At 37.6% G+C, this 25,809-nt stretch overlaps 1 protein-coding gene across 1 annotated transcript; it reads right to left on the bottom strand.

Moving 5' to 3' along the window:
- Positions 1-1,102: 1,102 nt before the first annotated feature.
- vta1 (vesicle (multivesicular body) trafficking 1) lies at positions 1,103-24,337 on the bottom strand. Its single transcript, XM_056765163.1, has 8 exons — positions 24,145-24,337; positions 18,146-18,240; positions 15,957-16,084; positions 13,213-13,288; positions 10,965-11,076; positions 6,294-6,476; positions 4,741-4,818; positions 1,103-1,777 (listed from the first exon to the last, which is right to left on the bottom strand). The coding sequence occupies exons 1-8, from the start codon at positions 24,233-24,235 to the stop codon at positions 1,632-1,634; spliced, it is 909 nt and encodes a 302-aa protein (XP_056621141.1). The 5' UTR covers positions 24,236-24,337; the 3' UTR covers positions 1,103-1,631.
- Between the last annotated feature and the right edge of the window lie 1,472 nt (positions 24,338-25,809).

The following is a 25,809-nucleotide window of genomic DNA, read 5'->3' as shown; positions in this document are numbered from 1 at the left end:
CAAAGTACTCATTTATTCTGCTCAATATGTAATAAAATACAAGATCGAGTTTAATAATAACCAGCAGCTTGTAAAACCTGTAGATTACAGAATGGTGTGGGTAATGCCAACACATGAAATGTACATTATGAACTCTTAAAATCTATTTTCAAACTAAGAATAACTGTTATTGTCGGCACATTTGTATACTCTTAGATGGATTTTATCTGTGAACCACATGAGGGCTGAAGCATTAGTTTGTATATTTACTACACCCAATAAAAACACCCATCCAGTGTCACACCTAAGACTAAGTTTCGGATGGAAAATACCAGGTGATATTCATTTGCATTCACAATAAGGGAGGAAAAGATTCAGGCAAATGCAGATGCATAAAGTGATATCATCGTCTGTCTACAGATAAGTGCAATAACCTTTCTACTACACTTCAGGGCAATGGCAAGCGATGACGAAAAACAATGACCATAAAGCTGCCAGATCATTCGCGAGAAACGTAAATTGAGCAGAAAACAACAGGAATCTGTCTATTGTAATGAATTGCTTCCCGATTACTTTATGCACAATGACTGTAAAAAGTTCTTCATTCACACCATGGTTATAAATACGGCCATTGGGCCGGTCAATGTTTCCCATATCACAGAGCATATTATTATTAAAGTGACAACACATCCTGCTCTAGTTCAGTCGGTTTTGCAAAAAACACTACTTTTCTTATTACAGGAACACCCAAACTCAGTTACTTAATCTGTAAAGTTAATCAATAGTTCCTGAATCCAAGACTTGGAATAAATCAAGAATTTATGACGGCGAGGAGAATACGATTGAATGCCTTTCCAATTAACTAAGACTAAATAAACAGGGTACATTAGATGTGTCCAATTGATTTGGTTTCAAATTACAGTGATTTGCTTAAGGTTGTTTGCCCAGAGGACAAATGTTAACACTATGCTAACCTTCCCTCATTTGAAGGTTTAACTACTGTGAGATACGCTTGTGGTTTTCGTGATGCTGCAAAGGAGCAATGAGTCCATTTAATAAGCAATCCTCAATCCTATACTGTTAATTATTGTGAAAATTTAAATATAAGGAATGCAATTCACAGCACATGATAACAGAAGATTTATTGTTGATTACAATCCTAGTTTACGGCAAAAAGTGGGGTTAATACATAAACTAACTGAAATTCTTCCACCCGAATCATATACAAAGACAGTGAAGGGGGAGAAATGTCTCTGCATAACGCTCATGTGTGAGCTGTGAAACAAGAGTTGTTTTTACGGAGATATCCGTAGACGTGCACCTATACCCATGCATGTCTAACCAAACCTGTTTAAGTCAGAAACATTTAAAAATACCCCAAACCATGAATATGTATGCACTCTTCAGAATTTGAAAGGGTCTTTCACATATGCACCTGATTTTTCTCAGTTTGGCATCTTTATCTCACCAGCCTAGTAATGAGCATCTATTGACATTCGATATGACAGAAACAGATGTTGTATTGAGTGATGTGGGAGTGTGCTGTGGAGTGTCTCTTTTTGAAACAGCTGAGGTTATGGGGAAATGGCCCTTTTTCAGTTCCAGCGGGCCAGATCGCTGATAAAGTGGCTTTGGGGGTACACACAATGGTCTCATTCTTTGCCAGTGGTTAGTAGCTTGAGGGCCTTCTGCAGATTCTGGACGGCAGTGCCCACATCCTCGTACTGCAGTGCGCTGCCTGCGTATTTACAGTATTTCTGTGCTCGGGTAAAGTCCTCTGCTGTAAGCCGTACGTCACCTGTATGAAACAAAAGATTGCAAAAAAATGCAAACATTTTAGGACTTGAGGACTAGGAGTTTGACACAGCTGTGAAGTTCCCAGCTTCCCAGTTTTTCTTTATTACAAAGCAGGGAAATAAGATATACATGCTTTTATTATGATTTTGAATATGATATTGTACATATGTAACTGTAATCGAACACTATATTCATATTAATAAAAGAAAAGCATGTGTCTCATAGAGACAATGTGTGACATAGTGGATGATGAAGTGCTCGAAATGTGTTAAAAATGGTATTTATGACACAGCACAAAACACATTTTACAGTTGATTATCTTTCTGCTTTTAGTATCAAGCATGTATCGATTCCCAAGGAAAAAGAAGAAAAAAATAACGTACCCACATGATACATACGTGTCTCACAAGCACACTAAATTATAGGGTGAGCTGAGGTTGAGCTACTTTATGAACATTTAAATTCAGGCATTTGCCAGTAGGCATTTGAAACATTATAGTTATAGTCCATGAATGTCTGTACCGCAGTGTAAACTCTGCTGGCTCTCACAACGACACTTTGAGTGACAGTTTGAGTTGAATCCATAATGTGGGAGCACACTAATGACCTGGACAGAGACGACCACCAAGACACTCTGAGCTTTCAAAACACTTTAGGTATATCATTTCTGGGAACGAAAGAAGACCTCTGGATCACATCTCCTCCACAATTAATATTAAACCATAATGCTTTATTTGCCTTAGTCAATGGCATTGCTTACATATCAATTTAGCTAATATATGCACAGAGGGCTTTAACCACTGTCTTGAACATTTCAACAAGTGGATACTGGTTATGTAACAACTTTGGTTCTGATTTTCTATGGTCGTTTCATTATAGCTGAAGAAAGATGAGTTGGAGCTGAAGATGCATTTTGGCTGATGTCATCCTTAGATCAATACTAATCTACATAACAGTGTATGTAGATCAATGACATAAATCAATGACTGGTTATTCTTTGGTTGGTGCAGCACGGCAGAGATAGCAGTTATTCCTTGATAAATGTTATTAAGTCATACATTACATTTATATTTAGTCATTAAAGTGATAGTTCACCCAAATATAAAAATTCCATCATCATTTACTCTCCCTCTTGTCATTTCAAACCTCTATGACTTTATTTCTTTCAAACAGGATATTTTGAAGAATGTTGTTTACTGGCCCCCATTCACTTCTATTGTTTGGACACAAAACCAATGCAAGTGAATGGGGGCCAGTGCTATTCGGTTACCAACTTTCTTCAGAAAGAAATTCTGTCTTGATGACAGAATATAAATGTTTAGGTAAACAATCACTTTATTGCTGGTGTTTGATGTGTGATAAGGGATTTTGTTGAATAATTAAGATGTATTTCCCAGTTAGACTGTGGCGATGTGCTCTAACGTGGTACTTATTGTATTTAAGAACATGTTTGTTACTGTTTAGTGTAGAACTGTACTGTTATCTCTTTGTCATACGAATGACCTGGAGTTGCTAAACGTTCTTACTTAATCACAACTATTATCTAAGAAAAATAGGGATAATTTTTTTTAATACAAAGCGTATTTGTCTACTCATTAAAACAAAAGTAAAGCATAAGGACTCATTATTTTGGACTCTTTAATTACTATAAATTAAAACCAAACAGCATTGTAGGATTTACATTATTAATAAATGGATTAAAGATAAAGTCTTAATTGAGCTCTAGTTTTAAAGATAAAGACTATTACCTATTGTAGTTATTTTAAGCTTTATCTTTGTAGAACATAGACCTTGTTTTTCCTAAATAAGGAAATCGGATTGATTTGTTCAGACAGTGTAGTTTATTTTCAGTGTATTGGTGGCTACCGTAATGCTATGAGCTAAGTAGCTTTCATCGATAAAAGAGAGAACGGTAAACTGAAAGTGCTGATCGGTACAAATATGACTAATGGATGTCAGTCAAATAAAAAACATGATTTTTGTAGATCTTTTCGTAACAAAGCCATACTGACTCCAAAAAGTCTCTTAAAAAATCGTATCACTGTGTCAGTTAAACTATTTAAGGCTTCACTTAGCTTTAAACACCTTGAGACTTTGCAGTACTCAGGGTTGACATCCACAATAATCATCTCACCTTCAAGGCATGTGACACATCCCAATTACTGTCTTAAACAGCCGCCTTTTATTCCTCAAACCTATTAGACAATGTCACGGCTGATTTGCTGTAATCGAAGCCCCTTGATGTCTGGCTTATAAGGATGCTTGAATAAGCAATTTGAAGTGAGACAATGCCATCGTTTTATCTTTCTATGTGATGTTAAGTGCCTAAATAAATGTGAATTATTTAATATGTAATATTAATGTTTATCGCTATATTTATGCAATTTCCCCCCTATTTCCCTTAATCTGTGAACTGGCCACGACTGCAGACAGACTTTTAAAAACCAAAATGAAATCAGTAGAAACATTGTTTTCAGTGTATACAAGTCTGGAAGGGCTGGATAAGCAACTTTTCTATCTCAAAATTGTAACTGGAGTAATTTGGTTTGGCAGACCTGACTTAACCACTCCAATTTAGAGCAATCGGCATAACAATAGGCACTATTCTTGTGTATCATGACCTCACTTAATTGACAGATTATTTAACTGACAAACCGAATCCTAACACTATCTCTCACACAAGCTGCATGAATTCTTATTAAAAGTTCATTCCACTAACATTACTTTGCACTGAATTTTGATTTTGAGACCTGAAGCTTTGTCTGTGGCTGTTCTTTTCCCACTCGCAGTGGAAAACATTGAATCTGCTTCTCATAAGGCCTTCATTTATAAAAAGAAAAAACTCTTGCCATAAGAGCTAAAACGTCTCAGCATATCAATGAAAAGTGGTTTTATCTATGTTAAAAAGTAGGAAAAGGTTGTGTTTGCATTTCAGAGGAGAAAGGGCTTCACAGCAGCTGTTACCTTCCTGGGTATTGTTTAGGAGCGAAGGATCAACCACTGGCATGGCTCGTGGAACAGGAACTGGTTTGATGGGCTGTGCTGTTCCAAAACAAAGAAAAAAGTCCATTAGCTCATTTTTTTTTGCATACTCTATGACTGTTGATAGGATACAGAAATGGATGAACTAAGAAATCTATTGATTCTGGACTGCTAAAGATTTACATTCAGATGTGCCCAGCAACTCTGAGCATGGTCTTTCCAAGAAGCAAAACGGGCAAGTAAATGACAGAATTTTCATTTTTGAAGAACTGTTCCTTCAACAAGGTGTCAAGCACAACATCAGGGAAGGGAGCAATAATACCCAGTACATTGGCCAGGTTTATAGTGGGATCTCTGATCAATTTAAATGACTGCACCTCTAGGTTGCAGTGGTATGGGTCACTAGGGACAGTCACCATGGGAAATGTGCCCCACATGGGGACATTGAGCCTGCCTTTCTGTTATTTTAAAGGTAGAGCTGGGAAAACAGGAAACCCAAGGAGGAAATATGGATCCAGACACACAACAGCTTTCCCCCAGCAGTCCTGATTAACCTGTACATTTGAGTTGAGGGATTTGGATTGTTATGAATGACAATGGAGAGTGAGTTTAAGTGACTCGCTCAACTATATTTAGCTGCTGTTCAAACAAATGAAGAATTTGTAAATCATTCACCGACTGCATGGCAACTACACATAAATATTTCACGTTATTTCTCAACATAGATACAGTATATGTAGTTGAATATTTAATCAAAGGTCCATAGAGTAATTGACATAAATGCAATATAACATACATAACTATGTCTACGGAGGAATATAAAGACCTTACATAAAGCATATGCTTTAATACCTTAGAATGAGATATTTCTATGTGCATACACCACAAGTCCCTTAACATGGAATTCTCCATGTTTTTTCTACAGTAGTTCTAAACAGACAAATTGCTCTTGGAGGTTGCTGGGTGGTTGTGGTTGGGGGGGATTTTATTGGTGGGCTCTCCCTCTTCTTCGTGGATGTTTGCTTTTGGTCGGGGTGACTGAGTGCATCAATGATACGTCAGAGGGGATCTGGCCCTCCCGGCTGAGCCTGGTTTCTCCCGAGTTTTTTTATCTCCATTAATCAATCATTGGAGTTTGGGTTCCTCGCCACAGCAGGGCAGTGTTGGAATGCACACCAGGAGACTGCATTTATTTATTTAATTATTAGAATGATCTTGCTTGTTCTATAAACACCATTTCTAAAACACCATTCAAAAAACACTGTGCTGTGTTTTACCTTTCTGCGTTTTTTTCTTATTTGGTGCTGAAAAGCTGCTTTGGAACAATGCACATTGTGAAAAGCGCTATATAAATAAACTTGAATTGAATTGCTCTACAAAGCGTGTTTCGTAAAAACGTTATCTCCTTCGGCAAATAAGTGAAAAACGTAACAACATTAGCCTCCCTAGTGCTTTGAAAGGGAGGGGTGGAGTAAATTTCATAAACTGGACCTTAAACTAAACATCAGGTGGACTTAGATGTGCTGCATGCTTACCTTCTGGAGGAGGAATCTCTGCAGGTGTATTGGCCGGAGCGTGTGACCCAGGGGGTATCTGAATGTTATTGAAGTTGGATGATGAGGGTTGGTTTGTTGGATGGCCATGGAAAGAAGGCTGGGAATGGGGTGGACCCTGAGGAGATTGTGACGGCCCACCGCCCTCTGCGCCAAATTCATCATCTAAGAAATAAAAAAAGCACAAATGTTGATTCAAACCGCTTACACTCATTCTTCACATGATCATTTGATTTATAAGTATGATAGAACATGTAGTTCATCAATTTAAAAGAGGATTTACATCCTACAGCCATTACTACAGTCATGACCATAGCATTTTCTTACAGCTGAAGAAGCTCAATTTCTCAATTTACCCTACCCAGTTGTGAAAGGACTCCTATGTCCACACAAACACTTTCACTAAAATACGCAAACAGATCATGGAACCTACTACCGATGAAGTTCCATAATCTAGAAGTACCCGGACAACTTTCTGTAGCCAAGGAGATGCTTGTGGCAAAGGAAACAAAGCACGTATCTGTATAAAACCTATTGTAACATTTGGAAATGTGGAATGTTCAAACATCTAGAGACATTTTAGATTTATTTGATTTGACATCTCATGCCAGTGCTATGCTTTGCCTCAAAACTCTGGAATAAGTTGGTGAAAGCAGTTATTACATGGAACCAATTTCAATCAATTGCAAGCTCAACCCTAAGACACCCCAAAATGAGTGACGAACATAAATAAATAAAGACATAAAATAAGCGGAGAGCGAAGAAAGGAGCTGGGAATTCCAATAAACTGTGGCTGAATTCTTCCATTCAAGATATTACGACAATCCCACATTCATAATGCCTTTCTGAAACCCCTGAGAAGATTCTATTTAGCAAAAATATTGTGTTACACTTAAACACATGGTTCAGAGGTTAGCACCGTATATATTTGCCTACATCAGCAAAATTTAATAACAAGGTAAAACTTATAACATTCCTTCGCTAGGAACGAATAAATGAAGCAAATGAAAAACACATTTCCAAAATCTGTCGATTTAAACCTTTTGGGTGTTTTTTCATTCCCAGACTTGTGTCAGGGGCTTTATTTTCATAATCCGCAGAAAAATAATAAGGGTGGGGCAAGTCAAACAAACATTAGGTGCTTATGAAAATATGGCCTTCATATGGTTTCTGTGCAGACGGGCTTGATCTGCGACAGATCCGGGGAATTCCTGGATGATCCTGGAGAAGAGATTCGCTCCGGGAGCGAAGGCAGATGAGGAATTGTGAAACAGGAATGGGGTAGACTCTCTGAAGACCACAAGCTGGGTCTCTACACAAATTGCCATCTCTTCTGTTCTTTGGAGTAATGATCCACACATACAGTGGTTATCTTGAGAGTATCCTGAAAGCAGGCTGAACACATCATGCACTTTTCTGAAGCAATGATGAAAATGTACTGCATGCACTGCACCTGTGCACCTCCCCAGGTAGTAATATTCGGGAAGGTCGATTGCTTTAACTGACTTTAAAACTCTGTTAGATGAGAATTATCCAAAGGCTTTTGTTTTAAAGCAGGTGTGCAATAGAAAGAGAGTCCTCACTGGCTCTAGCACTATATGTATAGGCAAAAATCAACACGAGGCTTAAGAGGAGCTCCAAGCCAATAAAGCTCCGTATTTATTATAGATCTGTGGGGATATCTGAGGTGAATTATTATACGTTTCTATGGGTGTGCTCAACCTAAGACTCGTCTATTGGCCATATTATTGTGACCTACATTACACCAAAATCATGTATTCCGAGCTAATTAGTGGCAGGGAGGGAATGGATAAATTGTGAACAGATGGAATTGCTTTAGTATGCAAGAGGCTTGGAATATTGCAGTCATGTCATCTGGCACCGCATAGAGTTTATAACAAGTATGAAGCATGCATGATACGTTTCAGGAAATACAGCCATAGCTGGGAGACATTTTAAGGGCAGAAACTAAACCCCAAAACATTTGCTTTATTAATGACTATTATTTTTCCGTAAGAAACATCATTAAATACAAAGTTTAGAAAAATAATTAAAACTGGTGGTATAAAGTAGGTACCCAGGAACTTTAACTTTATGAAGTGCTTTATTATTAGGTGTACAAATTACTTTTGCGCACAGCCATACTCCACAATGGCTTTACTGTAAAATGAAATCCAATACATATAATCTGTAATTACAATTATTCATTTGGCAGACACTTTTGTCTAAAGCAGCTCATAGTGCATTCAAGATAAACATTACAATCAGTGTGTTTTCCATGAGAGTTAAACTTTGGTATTGGTAGAGCTACAGAGACACCAATGTACAGTATATACGATTTAAGCACAACATCATAACTGGTCATTACTGTTAAAGTCATTCAAATCAAGCTACCCATGGTAATTTATGTATATACCCATGGTCAATTTAACACAGCCCAATTTAAATGGTGGAATCCTTCACTTACTACTGAAGAAAAGTCATTTAGACAATGATCTCAGCATGTGTATATCGTGCAGTTTGCTAACTTAAGTGTCATTTTTTCCAAACCGTACTTGTACCGACACCCGAGCTCATTTCTATTTGACCCTATTCCTACACAAGCCAAAAAACTTTCCATTGAGTATGCGTGAAGCATAGTCCAGGAAACTAACAGCTACTGCATTATTGTACATGAGGAATAATACAGGTATGCTAACTGAAACAATTGTCAAAGATTTGCTCTCTTTCCCCTCAAAAACTCCTTTTCCCATATCCTGCGGCTTGCCTCTCATGCATATATCCCCGTACGTGGGCAAGCCAAACGCATACAGAGCGGAGACAATAATGCTTGGATGGTTCTTAACATAGCAGAAGCTATTCCCACATGATAATTCATTATTCCAAAAGAAAAAAAAACACCCACGTAAACACACTTGGTGAGCTGTAATTTACTTTGTTGGTGGAAAAGAGTGGCTTTGGAAAAAGACTGAAATCAATTATGCTTATTACAACCTCCACAGGAGCTACGTTTTGGCTGTGTTATCTTGGCGTGCTGGTTGGAATAAGAACTAAACTTTCTAATTGTCAGAAGGATCTTGCAACAGAACTTGTCCTTATGCAAGTCTTAAATAGAGTCTTGTGCTAGTTACACAGCATATAAACATCCTAGCATATTATTTCCTCAAAAGGACCTCCGAGGAAAATGCTGTTTGACAGACATAAGGAAAGAGACATTAGGTGCTTAAGCACATCAAGGCACAAAGAATGATATCAGTTTTCTTCTGGCAATGCAGCACACCAGTGGGAATAACCAAACATGAGGTCACCCATTAACAAGAGGGGCCCAGCTGCAAAATGTAAAGCAAGATAAAAAATAGTACTACATATCATTACTACATGAAGCAACGGCACTTACCAACAGCAGTTCATTACAAAACAACTTTGATTTAGGTTCTGAACAAATGATGCAGTCAATATTATGCTATTATATCACACACTACAGAAACATACTTTGCATGTGTCTCCGTCCCAACGGCTGAGTGTGCGCATGACTTCATCTCTGACATGAGCAGGTCAGGTCAAAAGAAGCACGCCCAGCAGATGTGTAGGGGAGAGTGATCTAACTGCACCCCTCTGCAGTTACATCTCACAAAGCATCAGGACGATCTTTTACTTTCAACATAAGGAATCTTCTCGAATGCGTTAGTCTTTATCCTAGCGTTCACATTATCGCTAAAGGCTCCTCATAATGATATCAGGCCAAAATAGTTGTATTTTTAAGCAGAAGGGTCGTATTTTAGTGACCAGCAAAAGGTCTTCATGAAGAATTTCTTGACTCATGGTTTCCCATTTTCACATTCTGCTTTATACAGTAAAGGACTTCATTCTGTGCCAGTGTTATTCAATTATTTTTCTTTAGATCCAACTACGATCTCACACACCTGTCTATAATTTCCCACTAATCCCAAAGGCCTGGATTAGTTGGTTCAGGTGTGTTTCATTATGGTTACATCTAAACCGTCCTGGCCATACGCTACAGTCATGTTCTGTTTGGTGATCAGCATTACGGAGGAAAGCACTTTAGTATTGCCGTTGTGTAAACACTTTCTTTAAGAGGATGAAATGGTATTTTCTTTTCCAAACGTGCAAATCCAAATGTTGACTAATGCTGGCCTTATGCGCATAACTCGATACAGAACGAATCCATTACCCCGAGCCTATTCCAATTTACTAAAACGGGATTGTAAACAACCAAACAAAGTAATGAGCTTTGAAGGCACCACCGTTTTTTTCTGTCATCCTTCTAGTTTCTTCTTGCAGAAACGTACCGTCTGATGTGCGTGCCTAGTTACATTATTTTTTCTTAAGTCTTCACAATACTGATGACTGATTTGTCATCGGTGGAACTATTATAGTTAGGTTATCTAACGGTGGATCATTTTCACACCATTAGAGGAGGTGGCAACCCCTGTGAACAGAGCCAATCACTACACAAATAGCAGCCCTAGGGGGTCATCTCCTGCCGTTCCCAACTTTGATAAGCCACACAATGTGCTAACATTTACATAGCTGTGCTGAGGAAGCCACTCAGTGGTTCCCCGACTAGTGTGTATTTTGTTAATAGGAGTCGCAGAATCGTTCACGGGGAGCAGATATAATATCAGCGGTTACCATATGCTTCCCCCTCCAATCCAATAGGACCAGCCTGTGGAGTCTCGCCATTCTTCAGACAGTTGTGGATGTATGCTGCCTTCCACTTCGCATACTTCCTGTGCTGGATGTTCTGGATAGGGGGAAAAGGGGAGGAGTCAATTGGTGAGTCATTAAGATAAGAACTGTTCAATTAGTGAAACAAAAGAGACAGATTACACTGTTTGTTTGGATTTCGGATAAATTTAACTAGACGGATGAACGATTCACTCATATAGAGTATATTCACAAACACGAACTCAAGTGCACACCAAGAGTGTTAAAGTCATTTTAAATTTCAACCTCTACTTGCACGTTCATCACTCCTGAGTACTCTCAAGTCTAGCACTTAAAAAAAGTTTCCTTCTTACAAGTAATCCAATATATCTAAACTCCTTGTGGCATTGACAGAGAGAAACAGAACAGTAATGGAGGGGGCTTCTGAGGACTCATTGTATGGGTTAGTGTTACACAGAGACTGTTGAAACAGTAAATCCAATGAGCTGTCTACTGTAGGAAAATGTCTGGCCCTTAGGGAGCGAAGAACACTCAATGAAACATTGTCCATCTTCGGACACAGGTCACTTCCCCTCTGTATAAAAGAGACATCTGCGACCATGGCGACCAGTAGAGATGGCCTAAAAGGCACACTGGTATCCAAGAAAGATTCAACTGGTGGATTAGCAACACTTTCCAGGCACGAGTTTGCCAAGAATCGCCACTTAAAACCTCAGTGTACATTAAGAGTGGTGAGGCGTTGTCAATCCTTGGGTTCTGCTTTACAGTTTCCCAGCAATTTCCATGTTTTCGCAGCGGTTCTCAGATGTGTCCTCGGGAACGTGGCTATTGATGTATTCCTTTCCATTAGACGTTTTCGCGTTCCACTAAATTAGGTGAGCTTGTCTCTCTGTGCCATCAGAAACAGGGTGATTGTGTCAAAGAACACAATTCAGACCCATATTTACAAGGAAAGTTCACCCAAAAATGACTGTCATCTGTCATCATGTCCTTTCAAAGCCATATGACTTTCTTCTGTGGAACACTAGGTGAACTTGTGCTAGAATATATTGGCCGGTCTGATCGTGTAAAAAAGTAAATGAGAACTGGAGATCATCCTACAAGTTGCCCATGTGCTGTATTTTAAGAAGTCTATAGTCGCACTTTAACTCTGTCGATATTAATCGGCAGATATTGGATTAATTTAACACCATCGGCATATCGGCAATAGCATGAAAAAGGTAGATACCGATGGTTTATTAGGGCCCTATGATTTCTGCGATACGGAAAACACGGATGGAAAGTATCACTTAACAGGTTATAAACGTCCAATTGTGCTATGCATAGAGCTAATAATTATTCAGCTGCTGTTAAACATGTAATCTGCTTGTTCTGCATGTGAATAAGTGGTGTGGTTTCATGTATTGTAGTGGACTTTTTAGCAAAAGAACGTGAACACAAACTGAATCAGTTAAGCGCTGCTGTAAGACTTTACAACCGGCTAGGGACGGGTGTACGGCCAACGTTAGTATTGGTATCCGATCGTTACTAGCCTGACGAGATCAATATTTTAGTTTAAAGATTTGGGAAAAACAAAACTAATTCAGGAAAAAATTAAACTGATTTCATAGGGCCCTATTTTAATAATTAACTGCATGGAGTTAATGAGTTGCATGTCTGAATAATCTAAAATTTTTATCGGAGCGAAATAATTAAATAGCAACAGCACAGACATTATTAAACTTTATTAAAGCAATGTTCAATTTTGAGTCAAATATGAGTTAATGTTGTTATTAATAGAACTATTTGGGTGGCAAAAATCACCTTTTTAGATTGTCATGTTGTGTTATTGTATTTTTATATTAACTTGTGTCTCTCTTTAAGAGTTTGAAAGTAAGCAGTCTGCCAAGTTGTAAATCCGAAGGTGAATGAATAACAAAGTTATCGGCTCCTAACACAAATCTATTATATGACTTCAGAAAAGATATAGTGCAACTACAGCGGTCCTGTATGAGTCATTTTTGTGATATGTTTATGGTGCTTTTTGGTCATTTTGAAGCTTTACTGCCCAAGTGTTTAATTATTATATTATATTTGCCTCCCACAGATAAAAACCACCAAAGGTCTGGACAAATATGCAGTTATTTGTATTTATTTAATTTCGTGAGCTATATCACTTCATCATAAAAAGACCTATGCAGCAGTCAATGTGCAGAATGAAAATCTTCCTCACCTCGTCTGTTAATTCACCAAAGACACTCAACACGTCAAACAGAAGGCCTGCAGTGTAGAAGGACTTGATCATGTTTCTGCAATCAAAAGACACATTTAACTGTTAACACATAACAAATACACTCATATATAATCTAAAATGAATATATTACACCTGAATGGATATACTTTTTTTACAATGAATTTATTATTAGACTGTAAAAATGATCATGTAATTTGAAATGACCCTTCCTTTTTTACCAGACCTGCTTTTGTTCTTTAGATTCATCTGTTCTGTCACAGATAGTTGTTGAAAAAGTACTTCCGACATAAATATCAAAACATTACAAACAGCAAAATAGTATTCTGGTCAATAACACATCCCATGAAACTACATGAAACTAAATAATGATATATGATCAGACATAAATAACTGCACTGGATCGGTTTTGAAAATGAATTATGTATTTCACAATAAATCAAACTGCTGTTATTGGCTTAAGAAACAGGAAACCCTTAAAACTCATAAAGCGATTCAAAAAGAGTCTCGCAAAGAATCACGTTCCAAGAAATGTCATTGTATTAAATAAACAAAAATAAAGTGAAATGTTATACTAACTTAATTCTAAACATTATAAACTGCATGATATGCATGCTTTAAAAGGAAGGTGTGACATACATTAATGTATCACAAATACAAACATTTTTGGTTTACAGTTTACTGGTTTTCTTTTCCCTTATCTTTGGTTTAGGGCATTTAATAATGTAGTCTACTTCTCATTCGCAGTCCCAACTCGCAGTCTTTTCTTTTTGATGCACTTTTCTATCCACACATGGAAGCCATAAACACACCACTGCAATGCTGATGATGTCATTAACACACTGCTTTTTGCACTGACTCCATACCGGCCTTCTTGCTTAAATGTCAATTCTAACAAAGGTTTGTTTAGGTGTTTTTAATTTCCTATGGGCGCTATACAATTACCCAGAAAGTCATGTATAGAGCAATTCTCAAACAGCCGCCACATGTTACCATCCTGGAACAGATTAATCACAGTCACACTTCACTCAATACCCACTTTAAATTCAAGGGTGGAAATATCTGCTACACTTAAACAAACCAATGTTTTTTTCAAACTAGACAGAAAAAGGATCCTAGAACTGTGTTTCATATAAGTTTAAAATAATCAGCAACCCAATCTGTTTACTGATCAGCAAAATGCTCACATAATCACGGTCAAACAGATACCACTTATTCCTTTGTCGATCCGATTCCGATACCTGAATTCTGAGTATCGGCAGATACCGATCCTGATCCGATACTAGCACTGTTTATCTTGATCAACGTAGAATTTCATATATTTTTATCTTTAATTGCCAGAGGTGGATATTATTTAAGAGTTTTTACTTTCAAGTACAAAAATATCTATAATTTATCACTGTTTTTTTCCTCTAGACAAAAAATACTTCCCTACATTATAAAGCACATCATACTTTTTACTCCACTACATTTAATAAATAAATGTTGTTTTCAACCTTTTAATCCTTGAGTACATTACACTTAAAATGTAACTTCATTAAATGTAATTAAGTACTGTATTAAAGGTAAAAACGTATGTGAATGCATTTATAAATTGTACTGGACTATGATATATGCTTTAAAATTTAGTCTCACAAAATACAGATACTTAAAAAAATGTACTTGAGTAAAATACTACTATCTCTGTTTATTGCGCACAACTATCACCGTATAAAAATCTGCAATGCAGAGTGGAACAGACTCGCTTCCATTTCACTGCAGATAAATACAGATCCTTTACAGTGACTTAAATTTGTAGACTCTAGGAGTACATCATTCTTTTCATGAGTTTCCCATCGTCACGCACCTTACTCAGGTCAGAACATTGACTTCAAAATAAAACCTTTTCCTTGCTGACAATACTGGCATTGCATGAGGAAAACCATAATCAATGTTTTCGCCTTTCGCATTGTTTAAACAAACCTAAGCACATGAATCCTTTTTGAAGAGTGACCTCTGGACGGAGTGTTAGCAGTTCTGACAGCTTCCTAGGGCGAGAATGGTCTCTACTCTAAACCTCATGGGCAGGAAGAGGACATAGAGCACAAGGATAAATGTCTTGTAATGTCAAAGTTTGTGTTGTTTAGGAATTGCTTGTCTTTTAAAACACTGCTGTTGTTTTCTTTATACCAATAGCAACCGTTAAGAAACTAAAAACTGGAATTTCCCAAGTCCTTGCACAGCATATAAAATCCCGACGTCTGTGACAACATCCTGAATTATATTGACCCTTCTACGATTTTATTGCTTTTAAGCGAACGTTTTGTAAACGTGCACTCAGACATACAGGTTCCATGTATCTCACCAAAACCAAGGTAATACCTTGTCGGTATTCATAACCCAAGGTCTGAGTCATTGCCAGTTACTAGTCGTACGCTGTCTATGACGTCACCATCCACAACAGCTTCATTATGCTGCCGTGACCTGTAACGCTACACCTGGCTAATCCATGCCGTCTCACTCCCAGACAACCGCCCTGTACAGAGTCAGCGTTGTTGCTAATTTTAGCCCGCGACTCACTCGCTGTACGTGAAATTGTGACAGTGGGATTATTCAGTGTCACGGTTCAGAGAGAGGAAACAGTAATCAGGTCCAGCGCATTCAAACGGCCAAAAAATAACAAAACAAATCTACTTCAGTCCGGGAGATGGAAACGCATTCCAGAATCCACCCAGGCGCTGACTTACTTCTGGAAACGTCCTGATCGGTCTTCATTATCTGCATAGAGGAACATTTTCAGGGCGTAATTCTCGATGTGGGCATTGCCAACTACTTCTTGCGAGATGGACTCGTTGTCGCTGAGCTCGTTCTTCATCTGAAAGGCAGAAATCAGAAGCACCTATTAGTTTCTTTCGTGTGTAGTTCTCACACTAATTAAAATGATGGCAGTCATGCAGTTGCGGCTCAGCGTGACAAAAACTGCACGATTTTAGATGATTGTTCTGCAAAGCTGTAGTTTCCATGGCATGACTCATTAATTCCTGAGATGCATCAGGCACTTGGATTCCACTCCAGAACTCTCTTGTGATTAATATCTTGCTGTAAAAGTGAGTCCCTCTGGAGACCTGCCCACGCACAATTAGTGGACATCATTCATTATTATGATCCTTTCGACGACACCAGATGAATAAATTTGTAGCTGTATAATTCACAGAAAACTGTTAAAATGCAAGAAAACCACAATGACAGTAAGCACTAAAATAGGCTAATATAGGCTAATGTTCTCCTCGCCTCTAATAATACTGAGCTCACCAGCACATGAAATAAGTTTTTGGGTTTTCCTGGCATGCAGTTTATAATAAGACTCGCCTTTGCACTTTGTCTTTCTCCATGTTGGTACATTGACAATAAATGTGCTGTATCTTTATTTTAAATACATTTCAGATTTTAGAAATAAACCCAAAAGCAATGTTTGAGGTGGTCCTGCATCAAATGGAATGGGAGATTTTCGCACATTCAGCTCAAACCTCTATCTAGGAAAACTGTGAAACACACAGACCTGAACCTGTTTTTTATTTAAAGGTTTGAAATGGCTGGCGCCCAAACGTTAAAGCTTTAGCCAGTCCGAGCTTTGCCTTCCTTTCTGCGATGTTACAGTCTGCTAGAGAGCGTCGGGTTTCCTTGTAAAGTCACGAAAGCAAATACGACTGGTTACATTACAGCAGGTGAAACTTGGGCGACTGAATGGACTCACTGTTCACGTTTTAATAGAATGTTAACCTACTTCACGGAAAAGCCCTGCAGGGCACAGTGTTTCATTTGTGCTGTTTCGCAGAAGAATACTGTATAAAAACATCATACGGAAGGAAGTGTGCAAACACATGAGAGAAGGCGAGATTGAACTCTGTCGGTCGCCACACAAAATCGACGCTCGTGAAACTAGATCTTGCCTCTGCTCAAAATCCCCTTAGATAAAAACACTGATTTTAATACTGTAGCCCAGTGTTGCTGAAGGTAGCTATGTTCTATTTGGCAAAGGAACTTGCTGATATTTGGTACGAGTGCATGGTAAAGGTGAAGTGAACCTTATCATGCAAGATTTACTTCCTGCAAGTATTTTGATTCTCTGTGTGAGACTCCTGTGTAAGATCAAAACACCCTTCAGGTCCAGATATTTAAGGTCATAAATATCTTACAGGCATTTGCAATGCATCAGCGATTCTGTCAGAAGGAATCTTTGATAATGCACGCTATGCTAGGGTTACGCTATCTATAGGCTTGTGGATGACCTATGATCGCAGTAGTGAGATAACATCTATTCTATAAGCTTTAGAAGTGAATGGAATCGTTTTAAGGTTAAAAGAATTAAAATACACATATGTCTATCATTGTTTGTGCGTTGTCCTCTTAATGATAGCTGGACAATTCACATCTTGATAAAGAGCAGAGCATCACCTCCTCATGCAGGATACAGCAGAACTTTGTTTAAGACCTTTTGACCGGATGTGCCCACCACGATCTGCCTCTCCACAGGCTGTTGTTTCCTGTCTCTGTGACATTTAATGAACAGCACTAAGGCGATAGTAAAAGCCTGCTCTGGAGACTCCAAGGTCTCCACTCTCGTCTAATTGGTTCCGAAATGTCTATAACAGTGGCTTGGCATAAAAGCAAAGCTTCTTTTAGCTTCCTGCTCCCTGTGTGAGGAGACCTATAAACGCAGCCTTTTGAACTGTGATGAGAATACAGTGCCCTTAGTGCAAAAGGTCACTCATCGCTTATTTGGAAATAAATGCCAGACACATGAAAGAATGCAAACTTTTAGTCTACACGTATTTCAGTTAGGCGCTAGGCAGTAAACAAACCAATATTGTTTCTATGAAGATCAAGCTAAGGATTTACATAAAATCACATAAAAAGTAGGGTGTTCTCAACTTACCATTTCCAATTGATCCATTAGTTTCACAAGAAACTTTCGGCACTCTGGTGTTTTGCTATCTATTTTCATTCCCGTCTGCATGGCATAAAGTCGACCTGCAATAGATGAAAGTGAGAACCGATTATAGTCAAATTAACAAATCTAGGGACAGGCATTTTAATTTAAATTTCAAACACTTACGTTTTGTCACATTTTATCAAAGCAAAAATTTGGAAGCACCTAACTTAATGAAACAGCTTGTGCTAAAATGGCTAAACAATTGTCCAATGGAGTAATTGACCAATTGTATCCGTATTTATGTACTTTCCTCCAATGGATCATTTCTATTGAACGTCAGAGACGAGTGGTAAAGCAGCCAACATGTGTTTTACTTTTATGTGTCTTTGCATTATAACGCTGGAGTCCAGTCATCAGTTGGGGTTACAAAACATGGTCAAGCCCCGACATCTGGTAAAAGGTGTTTTATTTGGCACATGTGCAATGAACAACAGAATTCTTCCAGCTTTTTTAGAACAACAGAATAACAGTGGTACATGGAACTGAGAGGGCGGCCACATGAGCCTTTGCTGCATTTGTTAATTCTGGATGCCCACTTTGAATACTAGAGCTAGAACTGTAGAGATACAGATGTTAGTGCTCTAAAAATAAGCACAAAACTGCAATATTCAAATAAATTCAGAGAACCACAAATGAGGAACATAAACCCCAGAGTCTATTTAAATATGAATGAAATTACACATATCCATCAATCAGTTCACACTGGATGTGTGGTCTGCAAACGTACAGCATAAGTGAGGCATGAAACAGGAAGCAGAGAGTTAATTAATTAGAATTCAAAGAGGATTTCAAACGAGGTCTTCATTACGGGCTGCCTGGAAAACGACAAGACAACAATCAATTCCTATTGCACAAGTTCAAAGCCATTAAGTTTTGAGTGTTAAGAAAGAAGAAGTGAGACCAGAGCCCTAGGGATATGCTCCACTAATGAAGATAATATGAGGCGGTCCCACCCACACTTTCACCAATTTAAAAGCTCACCTAGGGTGAATATATGCTGTCCCTAAGGAAATCAAGAAGACGTGGCCTTACAAAATAGTTCTTGGCTTTCATCGAATTTGTGTAATAATAAGGGATTAACAGTTCCCCCATGCCCAAACAGGGACTAAAGTCATATTGCAGTAACAATTTAGTTTCATTTATTATAACAGTACATATAGCTTATGTAAGAAAAATTGATCAGCTAACATAGAGAACAAATTATGACGTACTTAAAGAACCAATGTGTAATATTTTGGAGGATCTATTGTTAAAAATGCAATATAATATGCATAACTATGTCTTCAGAATTGTATAAACACCTTACATAATGACTTGTTATGTTTATAATACCTTAGAATGAGCTATAATTTCTATCTACTTACACCGCGTGTCCCCTTGCATGGAATTCGGCGTGTTGTTTCTACAGTAGCCCGTAAAGGACAAACGGCTCTTCACAAAGCATTTTGTATATACGTTATCTTCTGCAAAGAATCGAAAACATGACGACATCGTTGTTCTGTGTCAGCCACCATAGGGCTTTGAAAGGGAGGGTTGGAGTAAGCCGCCGGTTGCAGTCCACAACCTCACCGCTAGATGACGGTATATTTCATAAACTGGACCTTTAATAACATCATTTTGTATTAATTAAAATAAGAAAACACATTTTTATGAAAGTAATATTAAACCTGATATTCATAACTGCCAAACTGTACCATCCTTTAAACAAACAAAGTCCATTAAAAATGTCCTTACAATCTTATGATGTATTTGTTTTTTGTTGAAAACAGGCTCGAGCAGAGGTCTGGAAAGACATTTTCTTTGTAGTAAAATTTCCAAACAAAATCAAAACCAATTGCGCATGCTAAGCTGAAGTGACATTTGTCGAACTGTGTGAGAAATTTCAATGGCACTTTGTGTAAGAGGCGGACCTAGAAATCACTCATTTAATTCTGATTTGAAACTCATTACCCAGTAAAACAAGTGAACCAACAATTACAACTTCCTGGAAGAAAAAAGCAAAGGCAAATATACCCAGCTGCGAGTCCTCAGGCCAAGGCAAACACAGAGTTATCCCTCATAAAGGTGTCTGTACTGTATGCCGCTCGACAGAATCATGTTATATTTATATAAACTTATATTCATATACTAAAATTGAGATGATATTATGTACGACTTCTTTACACCGTGTCCTCAGGAAAGCATCTCTATTACAGGATCTGGGAGAAGATGGGTTACAGTTATAGCACAAATGGTTATCAGCTAGATAACCTTGAGTGAACAAAATAAATGGGGGTTCTGTAGATAGCTGAGAGGAAAGGCTCTTTTTTGACACAGCCTTTATCTTTTCCATTTCTTCAAGTCCTAGTTTCTTTAAGAACAGTCAATTTCCTCTTCCATGAGGCCCAATTTGCGGAGGTCTGATGTCCATCATAGTAGATCACAGCATACAGTGACAAAGTCGTTCTTTGTAACTGTATTACGCCCATACTGCACAACATCCAATTTTCTTCATCTGAAACAATGCAACACTGAGGCCATTCAGTCACAAACCATGAAAATAAAAACTATAATCCATTTTTTGCCACTGGCGATTCTATTTCTTTCTCCGCTTTAATGAAAGTGAGTGAAAATGAGGACAGTGATACAAATGTCAGAACGGCATTGTTGTCACGTCATCTTCTAGTGCATGGCATGCATGTTTGGTTTTTAAACATGGTCACAAAGCTCAATTAAATGACTTTAAAAAGCTCCGCTCAGGTGATGTTAGTATAATTTGCATTTTAAAGTCTATGGAAAATAATCATATAATCCGGCCTCTGTTTATTCTTTCTACTGGTTAGATGATTAGAGTACTCGCTCGTGACTAGAATTAAAATGCTCTCCAAACACTTTGCCAAACAACCAAGTGTTCCACAATATCCCAGATGCTTATTCTGAGCGAGTAAGCATTAACGCAAGCTTGATGTTTGACGGACGAAAGAGAGTTTGACTCTTCAGATGAGGACAAGCCCTGGGTACTTCACTGACATCTGCAGTAAGAACAGTATTGTATATTCAGGAATGTCGGCCCGCGCACTCCACTTTCCCCACTACAAGGATGTTATTATGTAGCGGCTGCTCGGTCTGAAGACTGGATAACAGCCAACAAGAAGCAAGGAAAACAATGTCAGAGAGGGCCTTTCCATAGGTTTACAGCATGGTGCCAATGAGAGAACTGAAGTTCTGTCAGAGAGACAGAACCCACAGTGGGCTATTACCAATATGAGACAAAACTGAAGACTGACACACAATGACACTAAACATGAAGCTGATTATTAAAGTATATAGTCTAGTGGAACACTATTGAGGTAACCAGTGATTTGAATTAGTATGTGCACTGACTTGAAAGTGTTCAAAAAGCAGTCTATGAAGAAAATGTTTTTTAATTAAGTTAATGTTTGAAAAGTGTGAACAACTAGAAAACTTAATTAATCTAACATTGAGGTAGAATCTCAACAGTAAAAGTTCCATAAAGTTCGCAACCAAATCCATTCCAGTAAGGCCGGTCTCAGTTAAATGCTGACCTCCAGTGGCACGTTTTTATTATAAATCTCCAAAAAGCAGCTACTCAGATTTTAAGTGATAGCTCACCCCCCAAAAATATGAATTCATCATTTACTCTCTCTTGTGTCATTCCAAATCTCTATAACTTTCTTTCTTTCTCTTGTTCTTCTGGAGAACACAAAAGATTATATTTTGAAGAGTGTGGCAACGAAACAACATTGGCCCACATTGACTTCCTTAGTATGGACACAAATCCACCAGATCCACCAGACATTTCTCAAAATATCCTCTTCTGGTTTCCACAGAAAAGTCTGATACATACAAACAATTTTGACATTTAGACTCCCGAAAGAAACATCACAAACTGTGTGAGCAAAGTTATAGAGAGGTTAGACTCAATGTCTACAATGAACTGTTTGCAGTCTACATGACAAGCGCTCTGCTGTTGCCATGACAACAAGAAAGCTAAAAAAGAACAATATCTGGTCAAAGTGGTATAATGATGTGATGCTGGGATGTTGCTTTGTAATATTTCAATTTAACCACTGTCCAATCGCAGATTATATCTACTCGCTGTATAATATTAAATGTCAGAAACAAAAAAATATTCATTCAAATGCAGTGCATCATGGGAATGAATCCACTGACAAAGTGAGCCCATGTGAAACTAAATTGAAAGTCATACAGTTTAGTTAAGTCCACTAATCTACCCCAGACTGCAACGTTTAAAGTTAAATTTGTGCAATTGTTGCACGACATCTGATACTGTGACACAGCAGTTTAGCTGGGCTTGTTGGACTCCAGCCAAGTTATTTCCCGCAGTCTATAAAGTGGAGAATGTTCCGTCAGTCAAAGAAGGTCAGACAATTGAGTTAAAAATAAAAGGAAGATGAAAGAACCTGTGGAAGAAAGAAACTCGTACAGGTTTGAAGTCACAAGAGGGTAAATGATGACAAAATTTTCGTTTTTAGGTGAACTATTCCTTTAAATAACATTTTCCCCAATATCATGTCTTTTTCCAAGAAATGTTCTAGTAGTATTGTTTAAAAAAATCTTAAATACTTACACACCGGAATTATACTTCTATAAAGCGTCTAGTGGTATTACATAAATATGACCCTGGATCGCAAAACCAGTCTTAAGTAGCACAGGAACATTTTTAGTAAAAAACAAAAATACATCCTGTGTGTCAAAATTATTGATTGTTCTTGTATGCCCAAAATCCTTAGGATATTAAGTTAAGATCATGTTCCATGAAGATATTTGTAAATTTCCCTTAAATATATCAAAACTTTATTTTTGTGAGTGGATGGCCTGCCACAGCGCCTGATTAACAACTTCAAAGGCAATTTTCTCAATATTTTGATTTTCTGCACTCTCAGATTCCTGAGTTTTAAACAGTTGTATCTCAGCCAGATATTGTCATATTCTAACAACTGACACATCAATATAAATCTTATTTATTCAGATTATGTAAAAATCTCAATTTTGAAAAATTGACCCATAAGACTGGTTTTGTTGTCCAGGGTCACACATGTTATAATCCATCAGCTCTGCATCATATGCAAAACCTTTAAATGCAAAATTAATGTTTGCAAACACTGAGGTTAAAAATATTAAAATATTTGTGTACTACCACTAAAGTATTAGTTGAAACCTAACGTTAAGAAAAATGAATCATCCCTTCAAAGTCTACCGTGCGTACTTATTAGCCTGATGGCGTCATTATATACATTAGGTGACACTCTGCCGGAAGTATGAACGAACAGTATATTCTCCTTTAAATGTGATGTCAGCACACAACAATGTGCCCGAAATGATTCAGCATATATCTGACCACTAATAGCATCACGCCAACGAAGTTAGCTTTCACTTGTCATACAAGAAAGCAGCCCTTATGTGTAACTAACCACTGGACATATCACCCATAACTTTAGATCTCAACAAAATGACACTGTCCTCGGTAACATTAGCCTCCATGATATACTCAAGTTTTATTAAAGTTTAAGACAACTCTTTCAAAACAAGTCAGTGTTGCCACATTTGTTGCTAAACTGGTTTCAGCAGGACTACGTTTCAGGGGAACTGGACCGATATATCAAACACTGACTTAACATGAACTTGTGACACAAGTTATATACTCGTAAATATTATACACATTCGATCTATTGTTATATAAATCATGTACGTAACTTACATCTCACAGCAACTGTTAGCAAGCTTAGCAAAGAAACTGAACACCGAGGCAAAATATGAACGCAAGTAACACACTGAGGTAAACTACAAGTACTTTTACAGTTTAAACCATTCAACAGTCTTTATTAGTGTTATACTACTTGAAAATGTCAGATTTATTCAGTAAAATGCTCTTACGTGGTGACTAGATAGCACAACAAAGCGGTGTATTTCACACTTACAGTAATAGGCGACTACGGGGTCTCTTCCTTCGTGCTCCTGCGCCGTTCTTAAATGATGGTGGATCGCTTTTAGCTGAGGTGGGGCAGCCATCCCTTAAAAAAGTGAATGTTACTAACTTATACAGCCGAAAAAAAGACTAACAACAAAGATGACAGCTCCACGAGAAACAGCTACTTCCGCGTCTTCGCGAGAACGCGCAGCCAGCCACGCCTTTAGTGACCTCCACAGGTGAGGAGCGGTAAATGCCAGACCAAAAAATGTATATTGCTGAAACACGGATCAAAGATTTCTTTATATGAATGTAAATTAACATTTCTAAAATATAGAGTGCACACGTTTATCTATTATTATTTATAATATAGTCATAACAAAGCACGATCATTTTTTATTTCCTTTCCTGTTTTGTTCTTGCTTATCCTACTGTATTATCACATTGCACATCATGTACCTATTGCTGTATTCCAAAATATGTGTTATTCTTACAATATGTGTAAACACCATCTCAAAGGTGTGTTGTATTAAAAATAAATCACAATTTTAAATCGCTTTTTTGATTAATCGGACCAAACCTCACAAGTAGTTTAATGTTGTACTTCAGATTACGGATTATAATAAATTCCTTTACACAAAATATTTCCCTATACCAGTAATATAGTATATATAATATATCAAAACTTCATAGTCAGTTTTCAAAAGCCTGTAAAAGTCAACTCCCTAAACAAAGTACAAAACTTAAAGGCTACCATGGAAGGATGTGTAGGCCAAGCTGTTTCTTTTCAGATGTTTCTTTAATTCACTATTCACAAAGGCAAATAGTTATTCTCTGACACAAAATAATAGTTCACAGTGTGCCATTTTGTACCTGAGATGAAACACAAAGCTGAGAATATTAAGAAAAGTTGGGTGGATGGATGGATGATGAAAAGTACAGATACAGATACATAAACCCTGTAAAAACTGTACACACACACACACACACACACTAAAGAATATGGAAATGAACAGTATAATTAATATACCATCAATATATGACCAAGTGCAGAAATTATTACCGTGCAGTCTTGCACCAATCAAAAAACAATCGACAATAATGTTTAAATAAAATATTTGAAATATTACCCTCAATTTGCGCAATGCTTAGATATAAACTACATATTCAATTATGAAACTTAAATTGTTTTAAACATAATTGCCAAATAAGTACGTGGCTTGTTGATCAATCAAAAATACATATACATTAAAGTTTCCATTGCTAGAGAGGCGGTCCCTCTAGACCTAAAAAGGACCAATTCATGTCTTCATACTGTACGTCTACCAACAGAAAATGCAGAGGTATGTGGGTTTATGTGCTTTCTGTCTTTCAGAGACTTACAGAAAACATCAAACAAACTCTGCTGAAGCATCACTCAAAATACTTCAAATTCTTAAGTGAGTGGCTGGTTTAAATAGACTAGTCTTCGAAAAAGGATCTCAAAAACCTCAGCGATACAGAGGAGTATGGTGATGATGGTGAAAGTGTACATCGCGCTAAGGAAGATGGTTTTCTCAAAGTGTGCAGGAACCATGCACTTTGTGAAGTTGAACATCTTCGCTAAGGCACTGGCCTCGCACATGTAAATAGGCTCGACCAGGAAACCAAAAAGGTGACGCTGAAGCCAAAATGA

This window comes from Triplophysa dalaica, chromosome 13 (assembly GCF_015846415.1).
Source record: "Triplophysa dalaica isolate WHDGS20190420 chromosome 13, ASM1584641v1, whole genome shotgun sequence".
In the NCBI taxonomy this organism is placed as follows: domain Eukaryota; kingdom Metazoa; phylum Chordata; class Actinopteri; order Cypriniformes; family Nemacheilidae; genus Triplophysa; species Triplophysa dalaica.
This window is presented reverse-complemented; position numbering and strand designations above follow the sequence as displayed.

What these genes read in the sequence shown, in the direction of transcription:
- vta1 (XM_056765163.1), bottom strand. Translation starts at nt 24,235, where the DNA reads ATGGCTGCCCCACCTCAGCTAAAAGCGATCCACCATCATTTAAGAACG. An exon ending in TAATGGATCAATTGGAAATG is followed by an intron (nt 16,085 to 18,145) that starts GTAAGTTGAGAA and finishes TCTGCCTTTCAG; the next exon opens with ATGAAGAACGAGCTCAGCGA. An exon ending in ATTGGAGGGGGAAGCATATG is followed by an intron (nt 6,477 to 10,964) that starts GTAACCGCTGAT and finishes TTTATTTCTTAG; the next exon opens with ATGATGAATTTGGCGCAGAG.